General features: G+C 50.0%; 2 protein-coding genes and 1 long non-coding RNA gene across 7 annotated transcripts in view; 2 read left to right on the top strand and 1 right to left on the bottom strand.

The window, feature by feature from the left end:
- Positions 1-2,424: 2,424 nt before the first annotated feature.
- On the top strand, positions 2,425-13,913 carry Camk1 (calcium/calmodulin dependent protein kinase I). The gene is made up of 12 exons (XM_006997812.4): positions 2,425-2,577; positions 4,538-4,652; positions 6,688-6,819; positions 7,899-7,973; positions 8,055-8,193; positions 9,696-9,822; positions 9,917-9,992; positions 10,778-10,890; positions 11,402-11,480; positions 11,580-11,667; positions 13,409-13,526; positions 13,633-13,913. Exons 2-12 carry the CDS (start codon positions 4,570-4,572, stop codon positions 13,725-13,727), a joined length of 1,125 nt encoding a protein of 374 aa, XP_006997874.1. The 5' UTR covers positions 2,425-2,577; positions 4,538-4,569; the 3' UTR covers positions 13,728-13,913.
- A 53-nt stretch (positions 13,914-13,966) lies between these two features.
- On the bottom strand, positions 13,967-21,376 carry Ogg1 (8-oxoguanine DNA glycosylase). Of its 3 annotated transcripts, none has more exons than XM_006997813.4 (7): positions 20,955-21,353; positions 20,268-20,515; positions 18,922-19,101; positions 16,576-16,757; positions 14,549-14,699; positions 14,361-14,410; positions 13,967-14,179 (listed from the first exon to the last, which is right to left on the bottom strand). In XM_006997813.4, exons 1-7 carry the CDS (start codon positions 21,089-21,091, stop codon positions 14,090-14,092), a joined length of 1,038 nt encoding a protein of 345 aa, XP_006997875.1. In that variant the 5' UTR covers positions 21,092-21,353; the 3' UTR covers positions 13,967-14,089. The 3 variants fall into 3 exon arrangements, 2 of the variants coding, with proteins under 2 accessions (XP_006997875.1, XP_015846279.1); XR_001576926.3 differs by having other exon boundaries at positions 14,080-14,179; positions 14,361-14,430; positions 20,955-21,356; XM_015990793.3 differs by lacking the exons at positions 13,967-14,179; positions 14,361-14,410; positions 14,549-14,699 and having other exon boundaries at positions 16,625-16,757; positions 18,914-19,101; positions 20,955-21,376.
- Positions 21,377-21,489: 113 nt separating this feature from the next.
- The window catches only part of LOC121828082 (uncharacterized), a 42,227-nt gene continuing 40,642 nt past the window's right edge, over positions 21,490-23,074 (top strand). For all 3 annotated transcript variants that reach the window (XR_013050067.1, XR_013050066.1, XR_013050065.1), the window contains exon 1: positions 21,490-21,726. This is a non-coding gene — a long non-coding RNA (uncharacterized LOC121828082). The remainder of the gene's footprint in view (positions 21,727-23,074) is intronic.

Here is a 23,074-nt window from a genome sequence, read left to right as displayed (position 1 = left end):
CTGTTAGGTAAGAATATTATTCTGTACTGGAAATGAGGTCAACATGGGAAGAGAAATCAAGACAGGGGAGGAGAGAAGGCACTCCATGAGCTCAGCATCTCTAGTTCCAGGCTCTGATTCCCTGGTACTTGGTGGCTGTGCTTTGATCTGTACCAGCTATGGTGCATCAGGTTCAAGGCTGTGAAAGTAGCACTAAGGAGGTAGAAGCAGAAGGTCAGGAGGCTGAGGTCATCCTCAGACTGCATAGCAAATTTGAGGTCAACCTGGGCTATACGAAACTCTGTCTCAACAAAATAAATAGCAGGGCTGGAGGTTATGAGCACTTGCTGCTCTTAAGGAGGATTCAGGTTCAGTTCCCAGCACCCACACAGAGGCTAATAATCAACTGCAACTACAGTTTCAAGGTATATGTTGCCCTCTTCTGGCCTCCACGGGTACTGCACACACATGGTGCACTTACATACAGGCAAAACACTCATACGCATGAAATAAAAACACATAAAATAAAATCTATAAAAATAAGTAAATACCCACATGGTGGCTCACTGCCACTTGTAATTCCTGTTCCAGATGATCAGATGCCCTCTTCTGGCTTCCAAGGGCTCCTGCATGAGTGTGGTACACATACATATACACTGGCAAGCTCACACACATAGACATGAAAGAAAAAGTAAATAAATCTTAAAAAAAAAAAAGTTATACAAGTCCTCAGTGGGACACCTTATCATCAACCAGTAGTGTTGTCATAAACACAGAAGTGTGCTAACTCTACTCTCTAGCTCAATAGTATGTTGGATGGGTGTTGAGAATACGGGTTTAGGTCTGAGTCAGGAGTGGGTTAGGAATCTGAAATACCGAGCTGTAAGGGAAGAAAATACCCCTCCCTTAGTCCCTGACCCTGGTCAGATCAGATCTTTTCTTCAAGGGCTGGTTTGTACTGAATATTGTTCTCATTGTTTTGTGTGTGTATTTGTGTATGTGAGTGTGCAAGTCCATGAAATGCCAGAGGAGGATGGCAAGTGTCTTGATCCATCACTCCCTGCCTCATCCCCTTGACACAGCTGCCCCCTGAACCTGGAGCTAGACTGGTAGCATGCTCCAGCATGTTTCCCCAGTTCTGGGATTACAGGAGGACACAACCTGGGGATTGTGGTCCTGTGTCTGAGCAGCTTACACATCCTCTTGTTTTGTCTCTTCCTTCCTTCCTTCCTTCCTTCCTTCCTTCCTTCCTTCCTTCCTTCCTTCCTTCCTTCCTTTCTCCCTTCCTTCCTCCCTTCCTCCCTTCCTCCCTTCCTCCCTTCCTGCCTTATAGGAGAATCTTGACAGCTTGCTTAAAACATATGACAATACACATACCTATCTCTGCCTCTGATTGTGTGAGCCACCATACCCAGCTTGTTTTGAACTACAGTGCCCTATGTACTGCACACCCATTACTCAGAGCTTTGGAGAACCCGAGTCAGTCGTCAATAATCCCATATCTCAGAGAAAAAACTGAGGCTCCAAAAGGTAGAGCATGGTAAGGGTGGTCAGACTCCAAAACCCTTCTAGCAATCTTCCCAGGCTTGACTAATCCAGGACAGAGGACAACGCCAAACTGGGAGAAAGAAAGGTTGAATCCAGGAGTGAGGGCTGTGCTAGGTAGGTCAGGTTGGGAGCCAGTGCCTCCTTTGCCTGGCTCCAGGGCAGACTAATACCTGCCAGCTGCTTCCCCTTCTAGCCTGGCCTCAATTTATTTCCAAAGAGCCTGGCTTAAACCAAGCCGGGTCAGGTCCCTTGGCCTGGAGCCTGCAGCCCCAGGAGCAGATCTGCTCCACCCTCCCCATCCTGGCTCCCAGCCACGGGTCTGTCACATGGCACTGTGGTCCTCTTTGGCCTGCTTCCCTAAGGATCCAGATTTAACTCCACCTCCCCCTTCCCACCTCTCTTCCCTAGTCCTTTTGAGCAGTACCCGCAAGTGTGCGGCATCAGAGCCTTAGCTCTGTTTCCACTGACTCGGAGCTTCAGTTTACCTGCCTATCAAATGGGATATTGCGGCTCTACATTTTACCAGCCCCTTACTAGTCTTCTGAACTTTCCAAGGGCCCAGCTCCCTTCTACCACTACAGGGTGGGGACAGAGGGGACAGAAGCCCAAGAACCCTAAGGGAGGTCCCAGAACGGTTCTGAAAGCAACTCCAGGCTCAAACTGGCCAGCCCCTGGCATCTCATAAATGTCGGTTCGAATACCATCTGCCACTGACCAACTGCTGATTTCGAGACATTTCTGGCCCTCACTTGTCTCCGCTGACAAGCGTCCTGCTGAAGACAAAGGGCAAGGAAGCATTTTGCAAAGGCTGTCGTAGAACCACTGGGGCCCTTCTCCAGTCCGAGAGCGCAGCGCGCGTCCCCTCGACTCCCAGTCCTCTGCCTCAGGCTCCTCCTCCATTGACATCAGAGCCGCAGGCGGGCGGAGAGAGCCGAGCGCTAGCCAAGCGCCAGCGACTGAGCAGGCCGGCTGACCAGGCACAGACGCGGCGGGAGCTCCGCACCAGCCACCCCGGCCCTCGCAGCCAGCCCCGACGCGGGGCAGCCGCAGGTACAGCTGGGGTCTGCCCTGCTCTGTGCCGCTGGGAGCCCCAGCCACAGGGTACTGACGCCCGAGGGTGGGAGGGGCGCCTGGATCCTGGACTGAATAGGGTTGGGCCTTTCTCTCCCACCTCCGACCCAGGCCCATCAGGTGCTAGGTGACCTCCAGGGACACTGCCTGGGTGTCAGAACAGGGTGGGGAGGGGGTCTGTGTGCGCCTCTGTCCGAGCGCTAGGCCGGACTGGAAGGGCGTAGGCATTTGGAAGTGGAGATGGGGGAGGGTATGTGAGGGGTTCCCTGAAGCAGGCATGTGCTTCAGTTGTGTAAGGGTGTCTGGGAATTCGTTTTTTTGTTGCATATGGTGTTCAAGGATACACACACACACACACACACACACTGATGTCTGGCTTGCAGAGTAGGTAGTTAAGTCAGAATTGGGGGAGGTTTGGTTCTGATCTAAAGGTATTAAGAGTTAGGTAGAGAGTTAAGGCTTGGTTTGCTGTGTAGGGCACTGGGCAGAGGGGCTGGAGGGTGCAGATAGGATTGAAGTTGCCAAGTCTGGTATGTGGGAATGGATGCCACCTTGTTCATGGGTACATGGAATCAGTATTGGAGTGTAAGGGGTCTGGGTGAGGGGTGTTTGGACGAACAGGTATGTGAGAGCATGAGGGGGCCTGGGGACCGTATATATGAACACGTATGTTGATGCCTGGGTGTATGCATCTAATCGGGCGCCATGGTGTGTAGTGTGCTGGGTCTAGAAGGCAGGTGTTTGGGCTCAAGATTCATGTCAGTCCTGATGTGCAGTGTCTGCTGCAGCGTGTGGAACTGTGAGAGTCATTAGTGTTGGCCTCAGATGAGTTCCACTTTACTTCTTGAATTCAGCATTGGCTCCTTTCCTAGAAGCCTTTGGTCCTGGGGTGGCTGGCTGGCCAACGCTCCGGGAACGAGGTCCCATTCAAGGAGTGGACAGTTCTGGCCAGGGTGCCTTCCCTTCGTCTTTCCCAGAGGAAACAGAAGGAGGGCATCTTCCCAGGACTATGGGGGGATGGGGGGGCTCTATTTGGCCACACTCTCTGTGATTCTGGGATGTTGAGAGTTTGCTTTCTGAATAATCCCCAGTCTAGTTTTCTACTGGACCAACAGAAGACAGCCTTTGCTGTCAGCAAGCTTAGCTGGGACCATGGCTGGGTGTCTCTTGGGCAACTCTGGTCTCACCCTATCCATCTCTCCAACCTCAGTTTCCTAGTTTCCACTGATACATGGGGAGAGAACCCACCCTCTCTTGTAGGATGAGACAGAGAAGTCTAGGGAAAGGTCCAAGATACATAAGGTCAGCCCAGGAGGGGATGGGTGGGACCAGTTTTCAGGCTGCTGGGACACAGACAGGAGTCAGGAGGGCTAGGCCTGGGGAGTTCCAGCTGTGGCTGATGTTGCCTTGGTAACAGTGAGAAAGAGCTATTTAAAAACGTGGCTGAGATATTGCTGGAAGCCCAGGCTGCCGGAAACCTGATTTCCAAGAGGCTAGGGTGGCAAGGAGGAGGGAGAGGAGACACCCCAGCCCTTCCCAGGATGAGACTGGGGCATCACTGCTCTGGGCAGAGGGTTCCTCCAGGGTGCTGCTTCTAGCTGCTCTGTGGTCTTATCTGCTATCTCCCTCGAGGGGAGGGTTTCCTTGGGTGTTAGGATTCAGAGAAAGACTGGGGCAAACCGGAGAATGAAGAAGTGAAGGAATGCACGAACACCGAGAAGTTTGCTGCCAGCGGGAATGAATGATTGTTTCTCTAGGCATAAGAATTCTGGAACAAATGTTGAATGAACAAATGACTAGTGAAGGCTGAACGACTGCGTCAATGAGCAGCAGCAGATCAAGGGATGAATGAACTCGTGCTGGCTGAATAGGAACGGGACATGCCATAGATTCTCAGGGAGGTTAGCCCTCTGAATCTCTCCCTCCGTTTCCCTTCCAGGAGCCCTGGCTGTGGCTGGAGGGCAGTGGGCCATGCCAGGGGCAGTGGAAGGCCCCAGGTGGAAGCAGGCAGAAGACATTAGGGATATCTATGACTTCCGAGATGTTCTGGGCACGTGAGTCTCAGGCTGGGGGTGGAGTGGGAGAGCCATGTCTGAGCTGGGGACAGAATTAGGAAGGGGTTCACTCTTTTTTTTTGGGGGGGGGTGTTTCGAGACAGGGTTTCTCTGTGTAGTTTTGTGCCTTTCCTGGAACTCACTTTGTAGACCAGGCTGGCCTCGAACTCACAGAGATCCGCCTGCCTCTGCCTCCTGAGTGCTGGGATTAAAGGCGTGTGCTACCACCGCCCAGGAGGGCTTCACTCTTGGGCCGGATGGCTGGAGAGGCTGAGTCTGGGGTGGTGCTTCCTCTGGTCAGTTGACCAGTACTTCCCTTTTCCTACAGACCAGGGCTGTAGTCAGTAGGAAACGGTGTAGACTGGTCCAGCTTTTTGTTTTTGGCTAACAGTGGTTAAGATGGGGCCTCTCTTGTACAGCCAAGATTCCTTATGACGAGAAGAGTACAGGAGAATGAAAGGGCCGTTTATCTACCTTGCTGCCAAGAGCAGCTCTTCTGACTTAGGTTTGGAAACTGAGGCTGGGCATGGCTGTTCTTGAGAGTCGAAATCCAAATTTAACTCAAACCAGGTTTCTTCCCTTTACAAGTTGGTCCTAGAGAGACAGAGAGACAGACAGACACAAAATGACAGGTAGACGTGTATTTTGATCTTTCTGAGGTTGTAGAAGCCAAGTAGTCTCTTCTGGCCGGACAACACTCCCTGAAGGAGACATGAGCTCTGGGGGCTGACATATAAGATGGACAGGCTTGTGCTTGTCAGAAAGCAGGAAGGTAATTCAGGGCAGGGGGAAGAGTGCATGCAAAGGCTCAGAGGCCAGGCTGCCTTAGGAGGAGGCAGAGTCTGCTGGAGCTCATAGGGCTGGGAGGAGTTGAGGCAGCCAGAGATGGAAAGGGACAGAGAATGCAAAATCTTGAGAACAGGCTAAGGAGGTCATGTCTCAGGACAGAGGAAGGCATTTAAGATTGGCCACAGGTGCTGGAGAGATGGCTCGGCAGTTAAGAACACTAGCTGCTCTTGCAGACGACTGGGTTCAGTTCTCAGAACTGATGGTAGTTCACACACATCTGGAACTCCAGATCCAGGGGTTCTGATGCCCTCTTCTGACCCTTGTGGAGCACCAGGTATGCATGTGGTACAGACATACATGTAGGCAAAACCCTTATACACAAAGTAAATAAATCTGAAAAAAAAAAAAAAAAAAAAAGACTAGCCATAGTGTGGGGCAAATTGGAGAGCCAAGAGTGGAGACCAATGTTGTGATCAGTCACTAGTTGTCCTCAATGACTGGAATGCTACCATGAGGGACGAGTTTGACTTAGGACTTCTTATTCTCCTAGGGAAAGCAAACAGATACAGAAATAATACCCTAGCAAATCCTCCTTGATCAGTGAGTGCCAGTATGTGAATGGATGTATCTGTTGCTATGAGTCTGGGATAAACCACTGCCTCTTAAACTCACTGAACATACAGATCACCCATGGACCTAGTTAAAATGCAGCATTTGATTTAGGAAGTCTGGGGTAGGTAAGACCTGAGATTCTGCATTTCAAAACATTCTCAGGTAATGGTCTGATTCTGAGGTTCTAAAGGGCATCAAATTACCCACAATTCAAACTGACTTAACAGAGAAAGAATCAACCAATCACACACACAATTAAATATCACAGGGGTAGAGTTCAGGCCCAGTTGGCTCACATGTTATCAGAAAATTGTCTATTTCCCCAGCCTGGCTTCCTCTGGTTGGCTTCAGTGTCAAGCAGGGTCTCCCCAAGCACTGACAAAGATACCTGTCATCTACTCCAGGTTTACATCCCACCAGCTTGCTAGGAGAGTACCTCATTCACAGTGCCAGGAAACTGGCATGTGTGTGACCAGTCATTGAGCAGGGACAGACCATCCAACTGACCAGGTCTGGAGACATGGGGTAGCTGAGTGCTGAATGACATAGGTGGTCATGTGGGCTACAGGGGATGGAGGAGAGAGCAAGGGAAGCGGGATTCTAGCTCCTCACCTTGCAAACCTCTATCTCACAGGGGTGCCTTCTCAGAGGTCATCCTGGCAGAGGACAAGAGGACTCAGAAGCTGGTGGCCATCAAATGCATTGCCAAGAAGGCCCTGGAGGGCAAAGAGGGCAGCATGGAGAACGAGATCGCCGTCTTGCACAGGTGGGTGGGCCCTGCATTGACCACCCTCTTTGTTCCTGTTTTAGAAAGCCTTTGACTTCTGCTCCTCACAGGGACCTCTGGCAGGGAGTGACTGGCACAGAGCTAACCTCCCAGATGAGACTGAGATGCTAGGGCTCGTTTTTATTGGGTGCATCTGTTCATGGGGCCACAAGATCAACCACCCACATAGCTTTCTACCCACCTAAGCATCTCCCATAAAGTAAAGCAGACTATTTGCTGACCTCCTGATTAAATTAGCAACCAACTGGTATGTTCATGCTGACAGGAAACCTGCTCATGCTGCAAAGCATATGGCAAGCATTTGCTACCAGTGCCTCCCATTTCCTATCTGGACAGAGGAGATGGTCATTTCATTTCCCTTACTGGGGTGGGTGGGATAGTGAGGTCAGCAAGGGCAAGAGAATTGCCCAAGGTCACACAGCAAGTCTGTGGGACAGCCAGGTCTTCCTCCCCGCCAAGATCAATCACCATTGGTTCATTTGTGGGGTAGTGACTGTATGCAGGTGCTGTGCCAGGCACCCTGCTTGCCTTATGTCATGTGATCTTCACGTGACGTTTTGAAGGCCTGTTACTTGTCTTTTATAGAAGAAGACACTCAGGCTCAGAGAGGTGACATTCCATTCAATACTGTTACAAGCAATTGCTCTGTACCTGGTGCCAGAATAGAGCTGAACCAGACCTTCTCTATACTTGAGGAGGTGACCTCTGGGTAGGGGAGGCTGGCAAGGTAGTAGACACGGGAAACTTAGAAGTCACATTCCCATCAGAGTTGCAAAGTGAAAAATACTAGCTCCCAAGCAGCATGTGGCAGAGGCAGGATCTGGGTGTGGGTCTGTCTGGGCAGAATCAGGACCTAGACCCGGATGTGTCTAAGCAGAGGCAGCATCTGGGCCCAGATCTGTTTGACACCAGAGCTCAGCACTGGCTCTTCCGTTCTTACCTTCTAGCATCAGCTTTTTCCCAGTGGGTTCCAGAACCTTGGTGTCCTGCCCTGGATGCCGGTGATGGAGAGTGGGCGAGCCATCCTGAGCTCTGAACCACCTCATTTTCCCTTCTAGGATTAAGCACCCCAACATTGTAGCCCTGGATGACATCTATGAGAGTGGGGGCCACCTCTACCTCATCATGCAGCTGTGAGTGGCCTGTCTGCCCATCCTTACTCCTCTCCCTGATGTTCTACCCCCTGGGCCAGACTTTCCCGTCCCTTGCTGCAGGGTTTCAGGTGGGGAGCTATTTGACCGCATTGTGGAGAAAGGATTCTACACAGAACGGGATGCCAGCCGCCTCATCTTCCAGGTGCTGGATGCTGTCAAGTACCTTCACGACCTGGGCATTGTGCACCGGGATCTCAAGGTGAGAATGGAGGGACCTAGTAAATATTGCACTGGGGGGGGGGGGGGCTGACAATCCTGCCTTGTCTGTCCTTGGGCATCTCTCAGCCCTTCACTGGAGCCTCAGCTTCCCATTTGCAAAATGAACTTCTTGTGACCCGACCCACTAAAGCAGCTCCTCTTATTCCAGATTAGACAGGACAAAATAAATAGGCTGGGCTGTTATTTTAACATGCACGTCCTTTTCTGATAATGGAACATCCTACTTGCTCTTTGTAGAGAACACGTGGGACAGCAGAGCTTCAGAGAAATGGATAGGGGCTTACACTGAAATACACTCCAGGCCAAGCCAAGTGTGGTGGCGCACGCCTTTAACCCCAGCACTTGGGAGGCAGAGGCAGGCGGATCTGAGTTTGAAGCCAGCCTGGGCTACAGAGTGAGTTCCAGGATAGCCAGGGCTACACAGAGAAAAACCTGTCTCAAAAAAGAGAAAACAAACAAAACAAAAAAACAACTAAAAAAAAAAAAAGAAAAGAAAAGAGAAGAAAAAAAAAATACCCTCCAGTCCAGAATGGAGGCTCTGGGACACAACAGACTGAAGTCTAGCCATGCCCTAACTGGCTGTTGGGTCAATCACTGCCTCTAAAGGCATTAGTTTCCTCATCTGTAAAGTGGGCTTGTTCAGACTGGTCAGGCTGGTTACATGGTACGGTTAAAATCAGTTAGGTACTTACTAAGGTCCAGTATAGGAGGCAAAAAAGTAAAATTTTTGCAGTACTGTGGATTTCTGTAAGGCTTCTGAGGTCTAGGAAAATCCTCCTGCAATCCTTTTTAAAACCTGTGGCCTTCTAGAGAATTTCCTTCGGCTTTGTTTTTGTTTTTGTGGCACTGCTTATTTGCCTGGGGCCTTATGTATGATGCCAGGCAAGCGTTCTACCTACATGCCCAACTGCCCCTCCCCTTAAAAGCCTCTTTCGTCTACCCCTTGGCTTTCCTTTGCTACCAGTGTTTTAGGTGAGCACACAAAGCAGCGGGTCTCATCATGGTAGCTTCATGCACAGGGGTCACTGGACTTTCCTCTCCCATGTCCTCCTCCCCCGCTTCCTTCCTCAGTTAGTCTCCCTTCTGCCTTCCCCTTACACATATTCCATGACCCTTTCTTCTTTTCACTTTTGATTTGGAGGCAGGTTCTAAACTGCCCAGGCTGACCTTGAACTGCCTGTTGTCAAGGCAAGCCTTGGACCTTCCATTCTGACCTGGATTAGCCAGGATTCAGGCGTCTGCCACTTGTTCTATGTCAGGCTGTCTTTGCACTCAGCAGTAGCCGAGGACATACTGAACTCTTGATCCTTCTGCTTTTACCTCCCGGGTGGGTGTTGGGGCAGCAGGCATGCAAAACTGTGCCCCCTAGCTAGCTTCTGATGGATTTAGCTAGCTAGACACAATGGATTTTGGAGAGGTAGACAGGGCTGCTGGCCTCTGGCTACCTCTGACTGCCCCTTCTCCTCTTTCCTACCTTCCAAGCCAGAGAACCTGCTGTACTACAGCCTGGATGAAGACTCCAAAATCATGATCTCCGACTTTGGCCTCTCCAAGATGGAGGACCCAGGCAGTGTGCTCTCCACAGCCTGTGGGACTCCAGGATACGTGGGTGCGGAGGGCCCTAGGTTGGGGCTTGGGATGAGGAAGGAGCCAGGAGCTGCAGGACAGACATTTGTCACCACCATGTCCCTTTCCCTCCACAGCCCCCGAGGTCCTGGCCCAGAAGCCCTACAGCAAGGCCGTGGACTGCTGGTCCATAGGGGTCATTGCCTATATCCTGTAAGTGGGGGCATGGTCAAGGTGGCCCGTGACTACAGAGTTGCCTTCCCTGCTTTATCCCCTCTTTCTATACAGTTATATCTACCAGCTAAACACTAACAGGCAGGGGTATGGAGAGATGGCTCAGTGGCTAAGAGACTTGCTGCTTTTCCAGAGGACCCAGGTTCAATTCCCCACATGGTGACTCACAACCATCTGTAACTCCAGTTCCAGGGGATCTGGTGCCTTCTTTTGTCTCTGTGGGTACATACACATGGTGAATAGACTTATATGCAGGCCAAATACCCATATACAAACACACAAACAAAACAACAACCTAACAGGCTTCATTCAAGAGGTGCCATGTTTCCAATACTGTGGGAAACACCGAGGATTTAGCAGAAACCAAACCAAACCAAGTGCCTGCCCTGAAGAGTTGACACATAGAATCAGTGAGCAAGCAAATCTATAAAACAGTGTCACCTGGTAAGAATCAGCGAAGAAAAATCAAGCAGAGTAGGGAGAGATGTCATTTCAGATGGCCAAGGGCTCTCTGTGGAGGTAACATCTGATTGGCTTTTGAATGACGTAAAGGATCCAGACAATTTAGGTGTGGGTAGAATGTCAAACACAGAGGAGTTTAGGACAGTAGGTTCAAAGGCCAGAAGGCCAGACTGCCAGATGGAAGTGAGCAAGGCAAGGAAGAGAACTTCCTGCAGGTTCCGTATGGCTCTTGGCACCGCCCCCATGCGCCATCGCCAAGCCAGTGAGTGCATTCAAACTGGGTGGTTTCTTCCTCTGCCCAGGCTCTGTGGCTACCCGCCCTTCTACGATGAAAATGACGCCAAACTCTTTGAACAGATTTTGAAGGCCGAGTACGAGTTTGACTCTCCTTACTGGGACGACATCTCTGACTCTGGTATTTGGGTCTTTTGCCTTATTGTCTGGGCTCAGGGGCCTTCTTCATCTGCTTGGGTGTCTCCACTGTCTGTCTTTGTTCCATCTCCCAGCTCCAGACTAGAAGCTGATGTCATGTTGCACCTTAGGTTCCCTCTGCTTGGCCTCTAATCTGACAGATCTGTAGGCATGCACGGTCTTCAAACCCAGTATTCACAAAAATACCTCCCCTAAGGCTGACTTCCCTGAGGCTTAAACAGCATTAAGTATTTCCATCTCCCATTTCATGTCCCGTTAGGGCCTAGCTTATGATGGCTGCACAGTGGTTTACACACTAGTGAGTGCACTGAGTGGATTCTTCTGTAAATATGTTATTAAGAAAGAGGGAGCTAGAAGGTTGGGGTGTGGGGGGTGGTGCATAAGCAGACTAGGCCTCGCTGTCTTGTTGCCGGGTGAGATCTGAGGGAGCACTGTTTTGGGGGTGTCCACAGGCATGATCATGCTGTATCTTTGCTTTTGTCTTGGGGCTTCAGCCAAAGATTTCATACGGCACTTGATGGAGAAGGACCCGGAGAAGAGGTTCACCTGTGAGCAGGCCTTGCAGCACCCGTGGTGAGAGCTCCCACTCCAAACGACATGTTAGGGTGGGCCTTGGGGACCCCAGGTCTGCCTCCAGCCTCACAGACAAACCTGCATATACCCCCATCCTAGGATTGCAGGAGATACAGCTCTGGATAAGAATATCCACCAGTCAGTGAGCGAGCAGATCAAGAAGAACTTTGCCAAGAGCAAGTGGAAGGTCAGCATACACTCCTAATCCTTGGTCCTCCCCAGACTCAACTTGCACAACACCCAGTACCAGGTGCATGCAGGACCTGCCCAGGGAGGTTTTCTAAACAATCTCCTATGTTCACTCAACAAAGGCCACTTGACCTCTAAAGTCCAGAGAGGGTCTCTGAGCTCCATCTCTGGAGGGACAGTCTACTCTGCAGGATTTAATGATGCAGCCCATGGGACCCAAGAAGGGTCAGAAAGGTGGCCATAGATCTGTCGGTTCACTAGTAATTAACCAGGCATAGAGGATATGCCTGAGGCAGACGAACAGGGGTGCAAAGAGGCCAGGGTAAGAGAGTGTGGCCAAGTGTTAGCCTGCTGGACTAGAGGGGCTGGAAGAATAAGGGAACTAAGGGTCAGAGCCAGGCTACAGAAGCTGGTAAAGGCCACTGAGATCCCCGGATGCTACAGTCGAGCACCCACCTGTTGTAGAGGACAATCCCAGAGAGACTGAGAGCAGGAACTGGTCCTGAAGAAAGGATCTGCTTTCAGGATGCAGAGAAGGCAAGGAGGGAAGCCTGGGGGTCCAATAGGGTATGTCAGAGACGTAGCAGATAGCGGGGCTTGACTCAGAAGCCACAAGAACACAGGATGGTAGAAAGCAGGAGGCAGACTCCCAGGAAAACAAAGATGGGAGGCATACTGAGGGAGTGAGATGTTAAGGGCTGGCCCAACCTTCTGGTAGGGGACAGTGTGGACAGTGGTACCATAACCACAATAATGATCCTAGGGGCAGAAACATGTCTTGAGAGGGTTTAGTTTTGTACATGCTCAACTTGAGAGACACGTAGGACATCTAGGGGAGTAAATTGAATATAAAATGAGAGAAACAAATATGAAAACTACTTAACCTTTCTGCACTTCAGTTTTCTCCTTTGAAATTAATATTATTCCAGCACTTAGGGAGGGTAAGGCAGGAGGATCGGGAATTCAAGGTCAGCCCAGTCAGCCTGCCTGGGCTAACATGAAACCTTGCCTCAAAAAGGAGGGGTGGGTGAGTATACAGCTCAGTTGGCAGAGTGATTGCCTAGCATGCATGAAACCCTAGTTGGATCATTAGTATCACATAAAACTGGACATGGAGGTGGCACATGCCTATAACCCCAGGACTCAGGAGATAGAGGTAGAATTGGAGGATAGCCTGGGCTACATGAGAACCCATCTTTAAAAAAAAAATGAAAGAAATTAAAACTATTAATATTGCTTTCCAGAGCCAGGTACAGTGGCAAACACCTTTAATCTCAGCACTTGGGAGTCTGAGGCAGGCAGATCGCTCTGAGTTCCAGGACAGCCAGTGCTTCATAGTGAGACCCTGTCACAAACAAACAAACAAACAAACAAACAGGGCTGGTCGGCCTGGTGTGCAGCACACACACGCCTGTAATCCCAGCACTTTGGAGGCTGAGGCAAGGATACATAGCAAGACCATCTAAAAAGAGAAACCAAAGTGCTGCATTACAGGATTGTGTGAGGATTAAATGAATAACCGTACAATGTACTCAGAGCTGTGCTTGACACCTAAGTGTTTGTTAGGGGAGTATGAATTCCTTTGTACACGTTTCACACATGTGCTTGTATGTAAGACTGAACATAACTTAGTAAAGCCTTACGGTTTTCTGGGGAGGATTTGGGGAGTCCCTGCAGGACCCCCGCTGCCGACCCCTGGCCCCCGAGGCCCCTCTTCAGCAGCCCCCTCCTCTTCACAGCAAGCTTTCAATGCCACGGCTGTGGTTCGGCACATGAGGAGGCTGCAGCTGGGCACCAGCCAGGAGGGGCAGGGGCAGACGGCCAGCCACGGGGAGCTGCTGACGCCGACCGCCGGAGGTAAGAACCGGGGCCATGTGGCCGGGGCTAGGTGGTCCATGAAGAGACAGACGTAAGGCTGGCTGGAGCCTGCTCCACAGCCGCCTCTGCTCTTTTCTCTGCACAGGGCCAGCCGCTGGCTGTTGCTGCCGAGACTGCTGTGTGGAGCCAGGCTCGGAACTGCCCCCCGCACCACCCCCGAGCTCTAGGGCCATGGACTGAACACCAAGGAAGTCAGGGTTTCTTTCATGGGCGGGGTTGGGGGCAGCCTGCTTCCTCCTCACCCCAGAACTGGGGAGTTTCTTACCCCATCCCTCCTCACCCCGTCCCTCTCACTCTTCACTGCATTTTCCATACAAATGTTTCTATTTTATTGTTCTTTCTTGTAATAAAGGGAAGATAAAACAAGACAGCTCTGTATTCTCAAACAGCCCCCCCCCCCCCCCCCCCCCCCCCCCCCGTCCTCCTGTGAAAACCGACTGAGGTAGGAGTGGTGAGTCTTCTTGACATGAGACGGTGGGGACAGAGAAGACAATGGAGCACAAAGGAAATACCAATGACAGCTTTGGTCTCCTGGGTCCTGCCTAGCCTTCTGGCCTCTTAGAGACCTTCCTGCGCTTTGCTGGTGGCTTCCCAGCCTGGTTCGATTGGCGCAGATCAGCACTGAACAGCACCTATGGGAAGGGACCTAATGAGTCTATGGGGAGGACCAGATGTGAGGTCAGGGCTGGGGTCAATGGAGAATACTTGGGGAGGGGGTGGGAGTGGGAGTCAGGAGAACAGGTGGTCGAAGAGTCCAGGGTTCAAGCAGGGCTGAGGGAGAAGTCCTTTAGGGTCTGAACTAGGTATACTTACTGCTTGGGCCCAGCCAGCATAAGGTCCCCACAGATTCCGGAAGAAGTTTCCTAAGTTAGAAGCGAGGAGGCTACATTAATTGACCCACATGCCCTCCATCCTCAGATGGGGAGTGTGGGAGAGATGATCAAGAATGCAGAGATTCTCCAACCTCAGCCCAATGACCCAGCATCACACACTCTCCTCACCCAGTTCTTTGTTGGCCAAGGGGCTCGGGCCCTTAGCTTGGGATGTGTTAGGGTGCCAGCCGTAGTCACGCTGGGCGATCTGCCATACGTGGACGTCCACAGGCACAGCCTGGGGCTTGTCAAGCGCCATTAAGCAGATGCAGTCAGCCACCTTTGACAAAGAGTGAACTGTTGTGGAGGAATGGCAGGATCTGGCCCATATCCAAAGCCATCTGCTTCCTCTTTCCACTAAGGTAGCCCTGTCCTGCATTTTCAGTCAATATGCAGTAATTACCCATTACTTCTAAAAATAGCTTCAAGAAGATGTGTTCCTAAGTGAACACCTGTGCAGGCCATACTCTCCTATAACCTGGGGAGAAGGCATGACCATACTCTCTTTAGAAACAAGAAAACGGGCTCAGCCAGGTGGTGGGAGCGGCACACCCCTTTAATCCCAGCACTCAGGAGGCAGAGGCAGGTGGATCTCTCCAACCTGGTCTACAGAGGGAGTTCCAGGACAACCAGGGCTACATGGAGAAACCCTGTCTCAACAAATAAACAAAAAAGAAGAGAACTGGGGCTTTGAAGGGTGCCTTGGCCCAAATCATACAGCAGAAATTAGGCAGTGCCAAGATTTAATGCCAGCCCATTACTTTCTTTTTTGTTGTTGTTGTTGAGACAGGGTTTCTCTGTGTAGCCCTGGCTGTCCTGGGACTCCCTCTGTAGACCAGGCTGGCCTTGAACTCAGATAACCTGGGATTAAAGGCACATGTCACCACTGCCTGGCTCCATTAAAAATTCTTTAAGTCAGTGGGGTTGAAGAGATGGTTCAGCAGTTAAGAACATTGGTTGCTCTTTCAGAAGACCCGATTTCAATTCCTAACACCCACAGGGTGGCTCACAACCACCTGTAACTCCAGGAGATCTGACGCCCTCTTCTGGCCTCCTCAAGCCATACATGCAAGTGGTATACAAACATACATACAGGCAAAATACGCAGACACAGAATTTTTTTTTAAATTTCAAAATTAAGTGAATCCATTTAAAATTTAAAAATTGTTCATAGTTATCTCTTCATGGGGCAGGAGTCCCAGGGAGGTCAGAGGCCAACTATGGGAGTCAAGTTTCTCCTTCCACCATGTGGATCTCAGGGATTGAACTAAGGTTGTCAGGCTTGGTGGCCAGTTCCAAAAATTCATTTTATTTTATTTTTTAAAGATTTGTTTTTATTTTTATTTGTGTGTGTGTATGACATGTGTGTTCAGGTGCCCATGGAGACCAGAAGAGGGTATCAGATCCCCTAGGACTGGAGTGAGAGGTAGTTATTGAAAGCCACCTGACGTGGGTGCTGGGAATCCAACTTGGGCCCTCTGGAAGAGCAGTAAGTGCTCCTAACTTCTGGACCATCTATCTAGTTCCTGAAAATTCATTTTAAGCAAGAGAGGAGTATAAAGAATAAAGACAAGTTATAAATTCCAATTGTCTTCTAGAGAAACCTATTGACATCAACAAAACATTCTGTAAGCACATGTAATTTCAAGAAAAGAAAAAAAATGAAAAATAGAAACATCTTTCCATTTGTCTTCCCAAAAGTAACCAGTATTAACTTGTCTGTTCTTCCCTCCAGAAATTTCTGCATACATACAGTAATGTACATAAAAGCACCAACACAGAGGACCTTTCTAAGAATTTATTCAAAGTGCAACCCCCCCCCCCCCCGGCCCCTTTTTTTTGGTTTTTCTCTGTGTAGCTTTGGACCCTGTCCTGGAACTCATTCTGTAGCCCAGGCTGGCCTCGAACTCACAGAGATCCACCTGGTTCTGCCTCCCGAGTGCTGGGATTAAAGGCGTGCGCCATCACCGCCCGGCTCAGGTTCAACCTCTTTTATACTCTCTGCTTCTGTTTCTAATAAAACATTGCTACTCCTTTGTCCTTCCTGTGCTTCCTCCAAGAGTCGGGCTCCCCTGGACACTCGGGTCTGCCTTGTTTCTACCTCTCCTACTCTCAGTGTGGTGAAGAGGGCATGTCCTACTTCTCTGGGTTCTCACCTTGGTGCCCACCCCGGGCAGGGTGCAGAGGGCTTTGTGGGCGTCTTCATAAGGGGCTGCTCGAAGTTGCTGCAGCCAAGCCAGCCCACCTTGCTCTTCCAGGATGGCTTTGGCGCTGGCACATACATAGCGGGCCCGGTACCCCAGGCCCAGCTTTCTGAGGTGAGCCTCTACCTCTGGACCTGTGGGGATAGACAGGAAAGGGGGGGGGAGTGAGGTATCCTTGCTTTGTTCCTGTCCCAGGCTAGTGTATAATGTACTCCACCTCAAGGCTTCTCTAGGCACCTCTTCCTTATTTACTGTCCTCTAGGAATCAGTGGACAGTAGGATGTGAAAACGAAACAGTTAAGACCTGAGCTCTGTCCCCATAAATGTTCTTGGTGCGCCCCCTGTGTTGGGCTCTGAAGCAGGGGCGGAGGCCTCCTACTCTGGAGGACCCCCCACTGAGTTCTTTAGCTTTATTCAAGAAGCGCTCACATCCATGGCCTAAAAACCTGACGCAGAAGATTGGTAGATGGCCCGGCACGCAAATGTACTTTTGCATAAGCCTGATGACCTGAGTCCCATCCTCAGGGTCCACATAAAAAGGCAGACGGAGAGAGAGGTTCACATCTGTGATCCCAGCACTCTTAAGGTGAGATGGGAGGCAGAGACAGGAGAATCTGTTGGACGCTCACAGGCCAGCCAGCTTGGATATGCAGCTCAATGACAGAAACCAGAGAATTGCCTCAAAAGAAGGAACTGACTTCTGCAAAGCTGTTTTCTGATCTCATGTGTGTATGTGCACTTGCACTCACACACACTCACAAGATAATTTATAAAGAAATGATAATAAGAGCAAGAGCTGTGTGTGTCACACACTGACGGCAAACTACATTATGCGTACTTAAGGCTCCTAACGACAGCACCGCTATGCTGTACATTTGACAGAAGAGGAAGTGAGGGCTTAGAGGGGTGAAGCAGGCTGGAGAGATGGTGGCTCAGCAGTTAAGAGCACTTGGTGCCCTTACAGAGGACCCAGCTTCAGTTCTTAGCATCTACATGCCGCTTCACAACCACCAGTAGCTCCAGTTCTAGGGGATCTGACACTTTTTACCGACCTCTGTGGGCACCAGCACGTGCACATTGTACACATGTATACATGCAGGCAAAACACTCATACATACAACATAAACTTTTTTTTAAATCAAAACGAAACAACTAAGAGCAACTGAGGAAAACACCCGACATCGATCTCTGACTTCCAGGAACACATGCATTCATACACATGCACCCATACATGTAAACACTACCTACCTACTCACCCATTGATTCCCCACCCCTCCAACACAAAGAAAGGGCACGATGGAGATAAGATCTCTCACTCGGGTGGAGACAGCAGTGCTTACGTTCTTAAACCCATTCCTTTTCAACGCCTCACCACCGGTTTATTCACTCCAAAACCCTTCAAAATAGAAACTGATATTTCCATCCTATAAATAAGTTTAGCCAAGCTTGGAGAGGTGAATGCATTCCTTGAAGACTTATGATTACGATTATTATTTTCTGAGACAGGAATTCTCTGTGTAGCCCTGGTTATCTAGAACCCACTCTGTAGATCAGTTTGGCCTCAAACTCAGAGATCCACCTACCTCTGCCTCCCAAGTTCTGGGACTGAAGCCATGTGCCACCACCTCCTGGCAAAGACTTACAATTGTTAAGCCAAGAGCAGAGACTTAAGACCCTTCTTAGCATCAAAACCCACCCTGTTTGAGAGAGTTCCCAAGGCAGGCTCCTTGCTATTTAGTCCCTAAGCACTTCACCTAGCTAAATCTTCATATCTGCTAAGCAAGGTACTTGCCTCACAGGACAAGTGAGCTGGGTTCACCATAGTGACAACAGCTTAAGTTTTCCACGTATTTCCTGTGTGCCAAACACTGCTGGATGCATCTCCCTTTATTCAAGCCTCATGATTCTGACAGAATATGTAATATTATATTCCATTTCACAGATTCAAGACTGAAGCACACACATGCTACATAACATTTTCAAGTGTCAGAGCTAGGATTCAGATCCAGACAGTATGTCTCAGATCATATGCCTGTAACCCTAAACTACTGAACACTGTGTACAGATGTTTCTCTAATGAGGTACTACTGAATATACTGGCAAATAGCCAACTACTGCTGATAGTTCAGGGATGAGATCTGAGGATGAGTTGGAACTGGGACTGAACAGACAAAGTATGGCGGTTCTGGATGGAGACAGTGTTTGGGATGGTTGGAAGTTTTGGGATAGGAGATGGTAGCTTGGAGAGAACTGAAAAAGTCTTCCTATCCAAATGCTGAAGGGGACCCACCTACTCACCAGCCAGGGCCTGAAGGCTGGGGAAGCCATGATAAGTGACATCATCAAGCTGAATGAGTCGAGGTCCAAAGGCCTGGCATAGCCGTTCTACCATGGTAGTGATTCGAGCAATGTTGTTGTTGGAGGAACAGATGAAGGAGAAAAGGCATTCCGTGGGGTCTTGTCTCAGCAGTCTCACACCTACAAGTCAGAAAGGCAGGGGGTAGCAGACGCACCTGTTTTAGGATTGGCTTCCTCGAATCCCTCCACATCAGATACTACATTCAGAGACTCCAGGAGGATGAGGGAGTGAAACCAGTGCTAGATCTCTGCTGTCTCATGGCGTCCTATGAGGTCTGAGTGGCCATCTCATTCCACGGAGAAAAAATCCACAATGCAATCACCATAAGAGCAGGGCTCTGTGTCCATTTTTTTCCTTCCTATAGCCCCAAAGAGCAAATGCACTTTTGAATATAATGACAGAATGAATGATGTCACCTGCTCCAGGACACATAGCCAGGATTAGGCCCTACATCTTTATTTAACTGTGGTGATCATCATCATCATCATCACTAATATAATAACAACAGCAATGTACTAAGTACTTGTCCAATCACTTTATTTTTTTTGAAGGTTTTAGCTTTAATATAGTAAAATTGTATATAACAAATAGTTATCAAGCAAGAATTAGTTACAATATCTAGTCTATTTGTATTTGGCAAAATTAAACATTTTGTCATCTATCCTATATTTGTGAGTCTAAAGTTTCATATCTAATTTATCTTTTATCATAACCAAGGAAAATTATAACTATCTAGTCTTTAACTACATTAAAGACCCCAGAAGGATATAATATTACCTAAGAAAACAGGAAGTACATTTTAAGCAACTTCCAAAAATGTAGAATGACAGAGACAGCTGGCTGCCTGGACAGTCACCCAAAGTTCCTCTGCATTGTTGGGGCATCATCTTCAGCCCACAGATCTAGAGTCTCTCAGTCACTTTTCCCTGTGTCCTGTAGAATGTCTGGCAGTCTCCTCTGCAAAGCAGGAACCTGAAGGACCATCTCACCTTGTTTCCGATCACTTTACTAAGTAAATTTTATTTATTATCATGGATATGTGAGTGTGGGCATGAGAGCCATGGCTCCTGCGTGGAGGTTAGAGGACAACTTTTGGTAGTTGGTTCTCCTTCCACTATGGGTTCTGGGCATTAAACATAAGGCCATCAGGCTTGCATGGCAAGCGCCTTTATCTGCTGAGCCATCTCGCTGGCCCGATACCTCCATTCTACAGAAGGTAAACTGAGTCGCAGAGCTGTAACTTAACCAATGTACAAAAACCACCATCCCTGCCCCTTGGACTCACCTTGGAATTTCTGAGCCACCTTTTGGAAGTGGGCATCTACAGAAGCCCATTGGCTATACAGCTGAGCCAGGCTGACGTCCAGCTGAAAGTACTTGTGTAAGGCGTCCAGCTCCTCTAGGGTGGGCTTGCCCACCTGGCTCTTGTCTTCTCGGTACACAGTACAAAAGAGCCGCTCCTCGGTCTGAGTCAGTGTCCATACTTGATCTGCCAGCACGCCACTCCAGTGTTCAGGGCTTTGCTCCCTCCACCTGAGCACCAGAGCTCAGTTATCCATTTTGTGCTGTGAGGTCCTTCCTGTCTTACAAATGTCCCACCCAAAAGCCGACTTATTTGTTATAAAGCAAAAGTAGTGTGTTTTTCATAAAAAAAAAAAAAAAAAAAAAAAAAAAAAAAAAAAAAAAAAGGCCCTGGGGATTGAACCTAGAGTCCTGTGCAAGGGCTCTAATCACTGAGCTACATCCTCAGCTTTCCTTCTGATTTTTACTGCATGGTCCTCACAGCCCTGCAAGCTCACTACATCTACTTCATAGAGGAGGTAACAAGCTCACCGCCAGTGCTATACTCCAGAGTGCACTCTCATCCATCACTCCCAACATTCTTACTCCCATCATTTATTATGCATTCCTGGTGGGCAGCTCTGAGGGGTCAGCGTCCCAGGGCAGGGTCCCCCCAAGCGCAGATACTCACCGGAAGGACTGTCCAGAAGCTAAAACCAGGTCTAGACGCAGTTCAGAGCGTGGACACGGTATAGAGGCCCAGAGGGCCGGGCTGGAGGTTAGGGTGCGATGCCTCATGCTGCCAGGCGGACAAGAGCCGAGTAACATTCAGATAGCCGTCTCCTGCACATCGCGACCCCGTCCACTCGGAACCCGACCTTCCTGCGCCCTAAAGGCCTCGCTCGCAAGGGACCACGTCCCCTCGGGGTGCAGCACCTTGGGTCCTAGACACCCTAGATCTGATGTAAGGCCATCCCGGTTTAATTCGATTCCCCCTCTCCTTGTAGACCAGCCTCCTGCCGGGAACCAGTCCTACCCGGGCCGCTCAGTAGAGCAAGCCCCGCCTCTTCCTCCTCACGTGGCCCCGCCCCCAGAGCGCCCGGCGCATGCCTCCTCCTCATGAGCAGCCGTGGAGTTTTGGAAAGCCGCGCCAGTGGGGTTCTTCCGGGTCCCACCTGACTGTCACCGGAAGTAGATCCTAGCCTGCTTAGTTGATCCTAGAGGTAGCCAATCCGAGGAGAAAGTGAGAGGCGCCAATGAGAACTCGGATGTGGCGGAGTGGGCGGGCCTGTGAGGCGCCTAAGCGGTTGGCTTGCGGGCCTCGCTGCTGGCCATTGGCCGCCCGCGGCCGGACTCTGCCGTCTCAGGGCCCTCGGTGCGATCTCAGGGCAGCGACTCCCTGGGCCGGCCCGCTCTGGAGCCCACCCTGCAGGGCGTGGTGGCACTCAGCGTCCCAGCACTCGGTAGGCAGAGGCGGGAGGATGGCCGCACCTTCGAGGCTGAAGTAGGCTGGGCTACATGGCGTGATCCCGTCTCAAGAAACAAACCGAAAGAACCTCATCCTTTCTCCACCGAGCCTCTTTTGAGGCAGTGTGAGTGAATCCCAGAGAGTCCTCTTGTCAGCCAGCGCTGTCCCCTCCATCTCCCGCCGTGCGGCCCTGAATGCGCCCTCTCGGCCTTCCTCCCAGGCTTCAGAGTCCAGTCTCGGCCCATCGTGCGGTCGCAGCTACCCCTTCCATCTGGGCACGTCCCTTCGGTAGACCCAATCTTCTGCCCACACACACGCCGCGTGAACAGGGCTTGTGTATGGGCTCGCTTTGGGGTTCACCGAGTCCAAGTACCAGTATGTGGCCCGCAGACAGCCTAACGGACCAATTTAATTACCAGCACCAGCCACCTTAACCCAAAAATGAGTATATCACAATTTTCTCGAAGATACGAAAAAATGCTGAGGGCCAGGAGACATGAACTTGAGATATTAGTCTGACACACTAGGACATTTTCCACTTAGCATAGAGATTCTGGGGGTTGGATCTAAATTTTTGGACTACAAATTCAAGGGTAAAGTCAGCTTCTGATTCATCTGTGTCCTATGCACAGCAAGGAACAGCACACCTGCTAGAGCACACTAAGCAAACATCACACCAATGGGGTCTTTTGTCTCCGTTCACTCCCAACGACCTGCAAGGCCTCAGGCAGCTGTATTTTACTTTGGTCACCTCATCTATAGGCACGTCACCTCACAGGCGCTTGGCACTTAGAAGGCATTCCCTCCATCAAGTGTTTCCGTCTTGTACAACCCTACTGTTTCCAATTATGGTCCCACGTGTAGTGTTGGAAAGGCTTAGCTATGGTCCTAACAAAGGACTTGAAGCATTTGGAATCCACAAAGGAAATCAGCAGTGGATTCATCTGGTTTTAGCATGCTAGCTGAAGAGCCAGCCTTCCCAACTAGTGGACCTGAGTTTAATTCCTAGCTGCAACCTCTCAGTTGTAGGCACTCTGGCAAGTTAGTTCATTTTTCTCAACTTCAGCATCTGAGATAACTAACCTGCTATGAACCCACCCCATAATTACTGTGAGGATTACACAACAGTGGACTAACTAAAGGTACTTACTATGGGCCTGTCAATGTGGAGGTGGCTGGCCTAATACTAGTTAGCCCACCCCATAGGACTGCAGGGATTAGAAACAAGTTATGTATTTACAGGTACTTAGGGCAGTGCCTGACATTCAGTGCATGGGAAATGGGAGCTTTCTGCCCGACCTTGAACTCCCGGCAATCCTCCTGCCTCAGCACCTCAAGTCCAG

Source organism: Peromyscus maniculatus, chromosome 3 (assembly GCF_049852395.1).
Source record: "Peromyscus maniculatus bairdii isolate BWxNUB_F1_BW_parent chromosome 3, HU_Pman_BW_mat_3.1, whole genome shotgun sequence".
NCBI lineage: Eukaryota > Metazoa > Chordata > Mammalia > Rodentia > Cricetidae > Peromyscus > Peromyscus maniculatus.
This window is presented reverse-complemented; position numbering and strand designations above follow the sequence as displayed.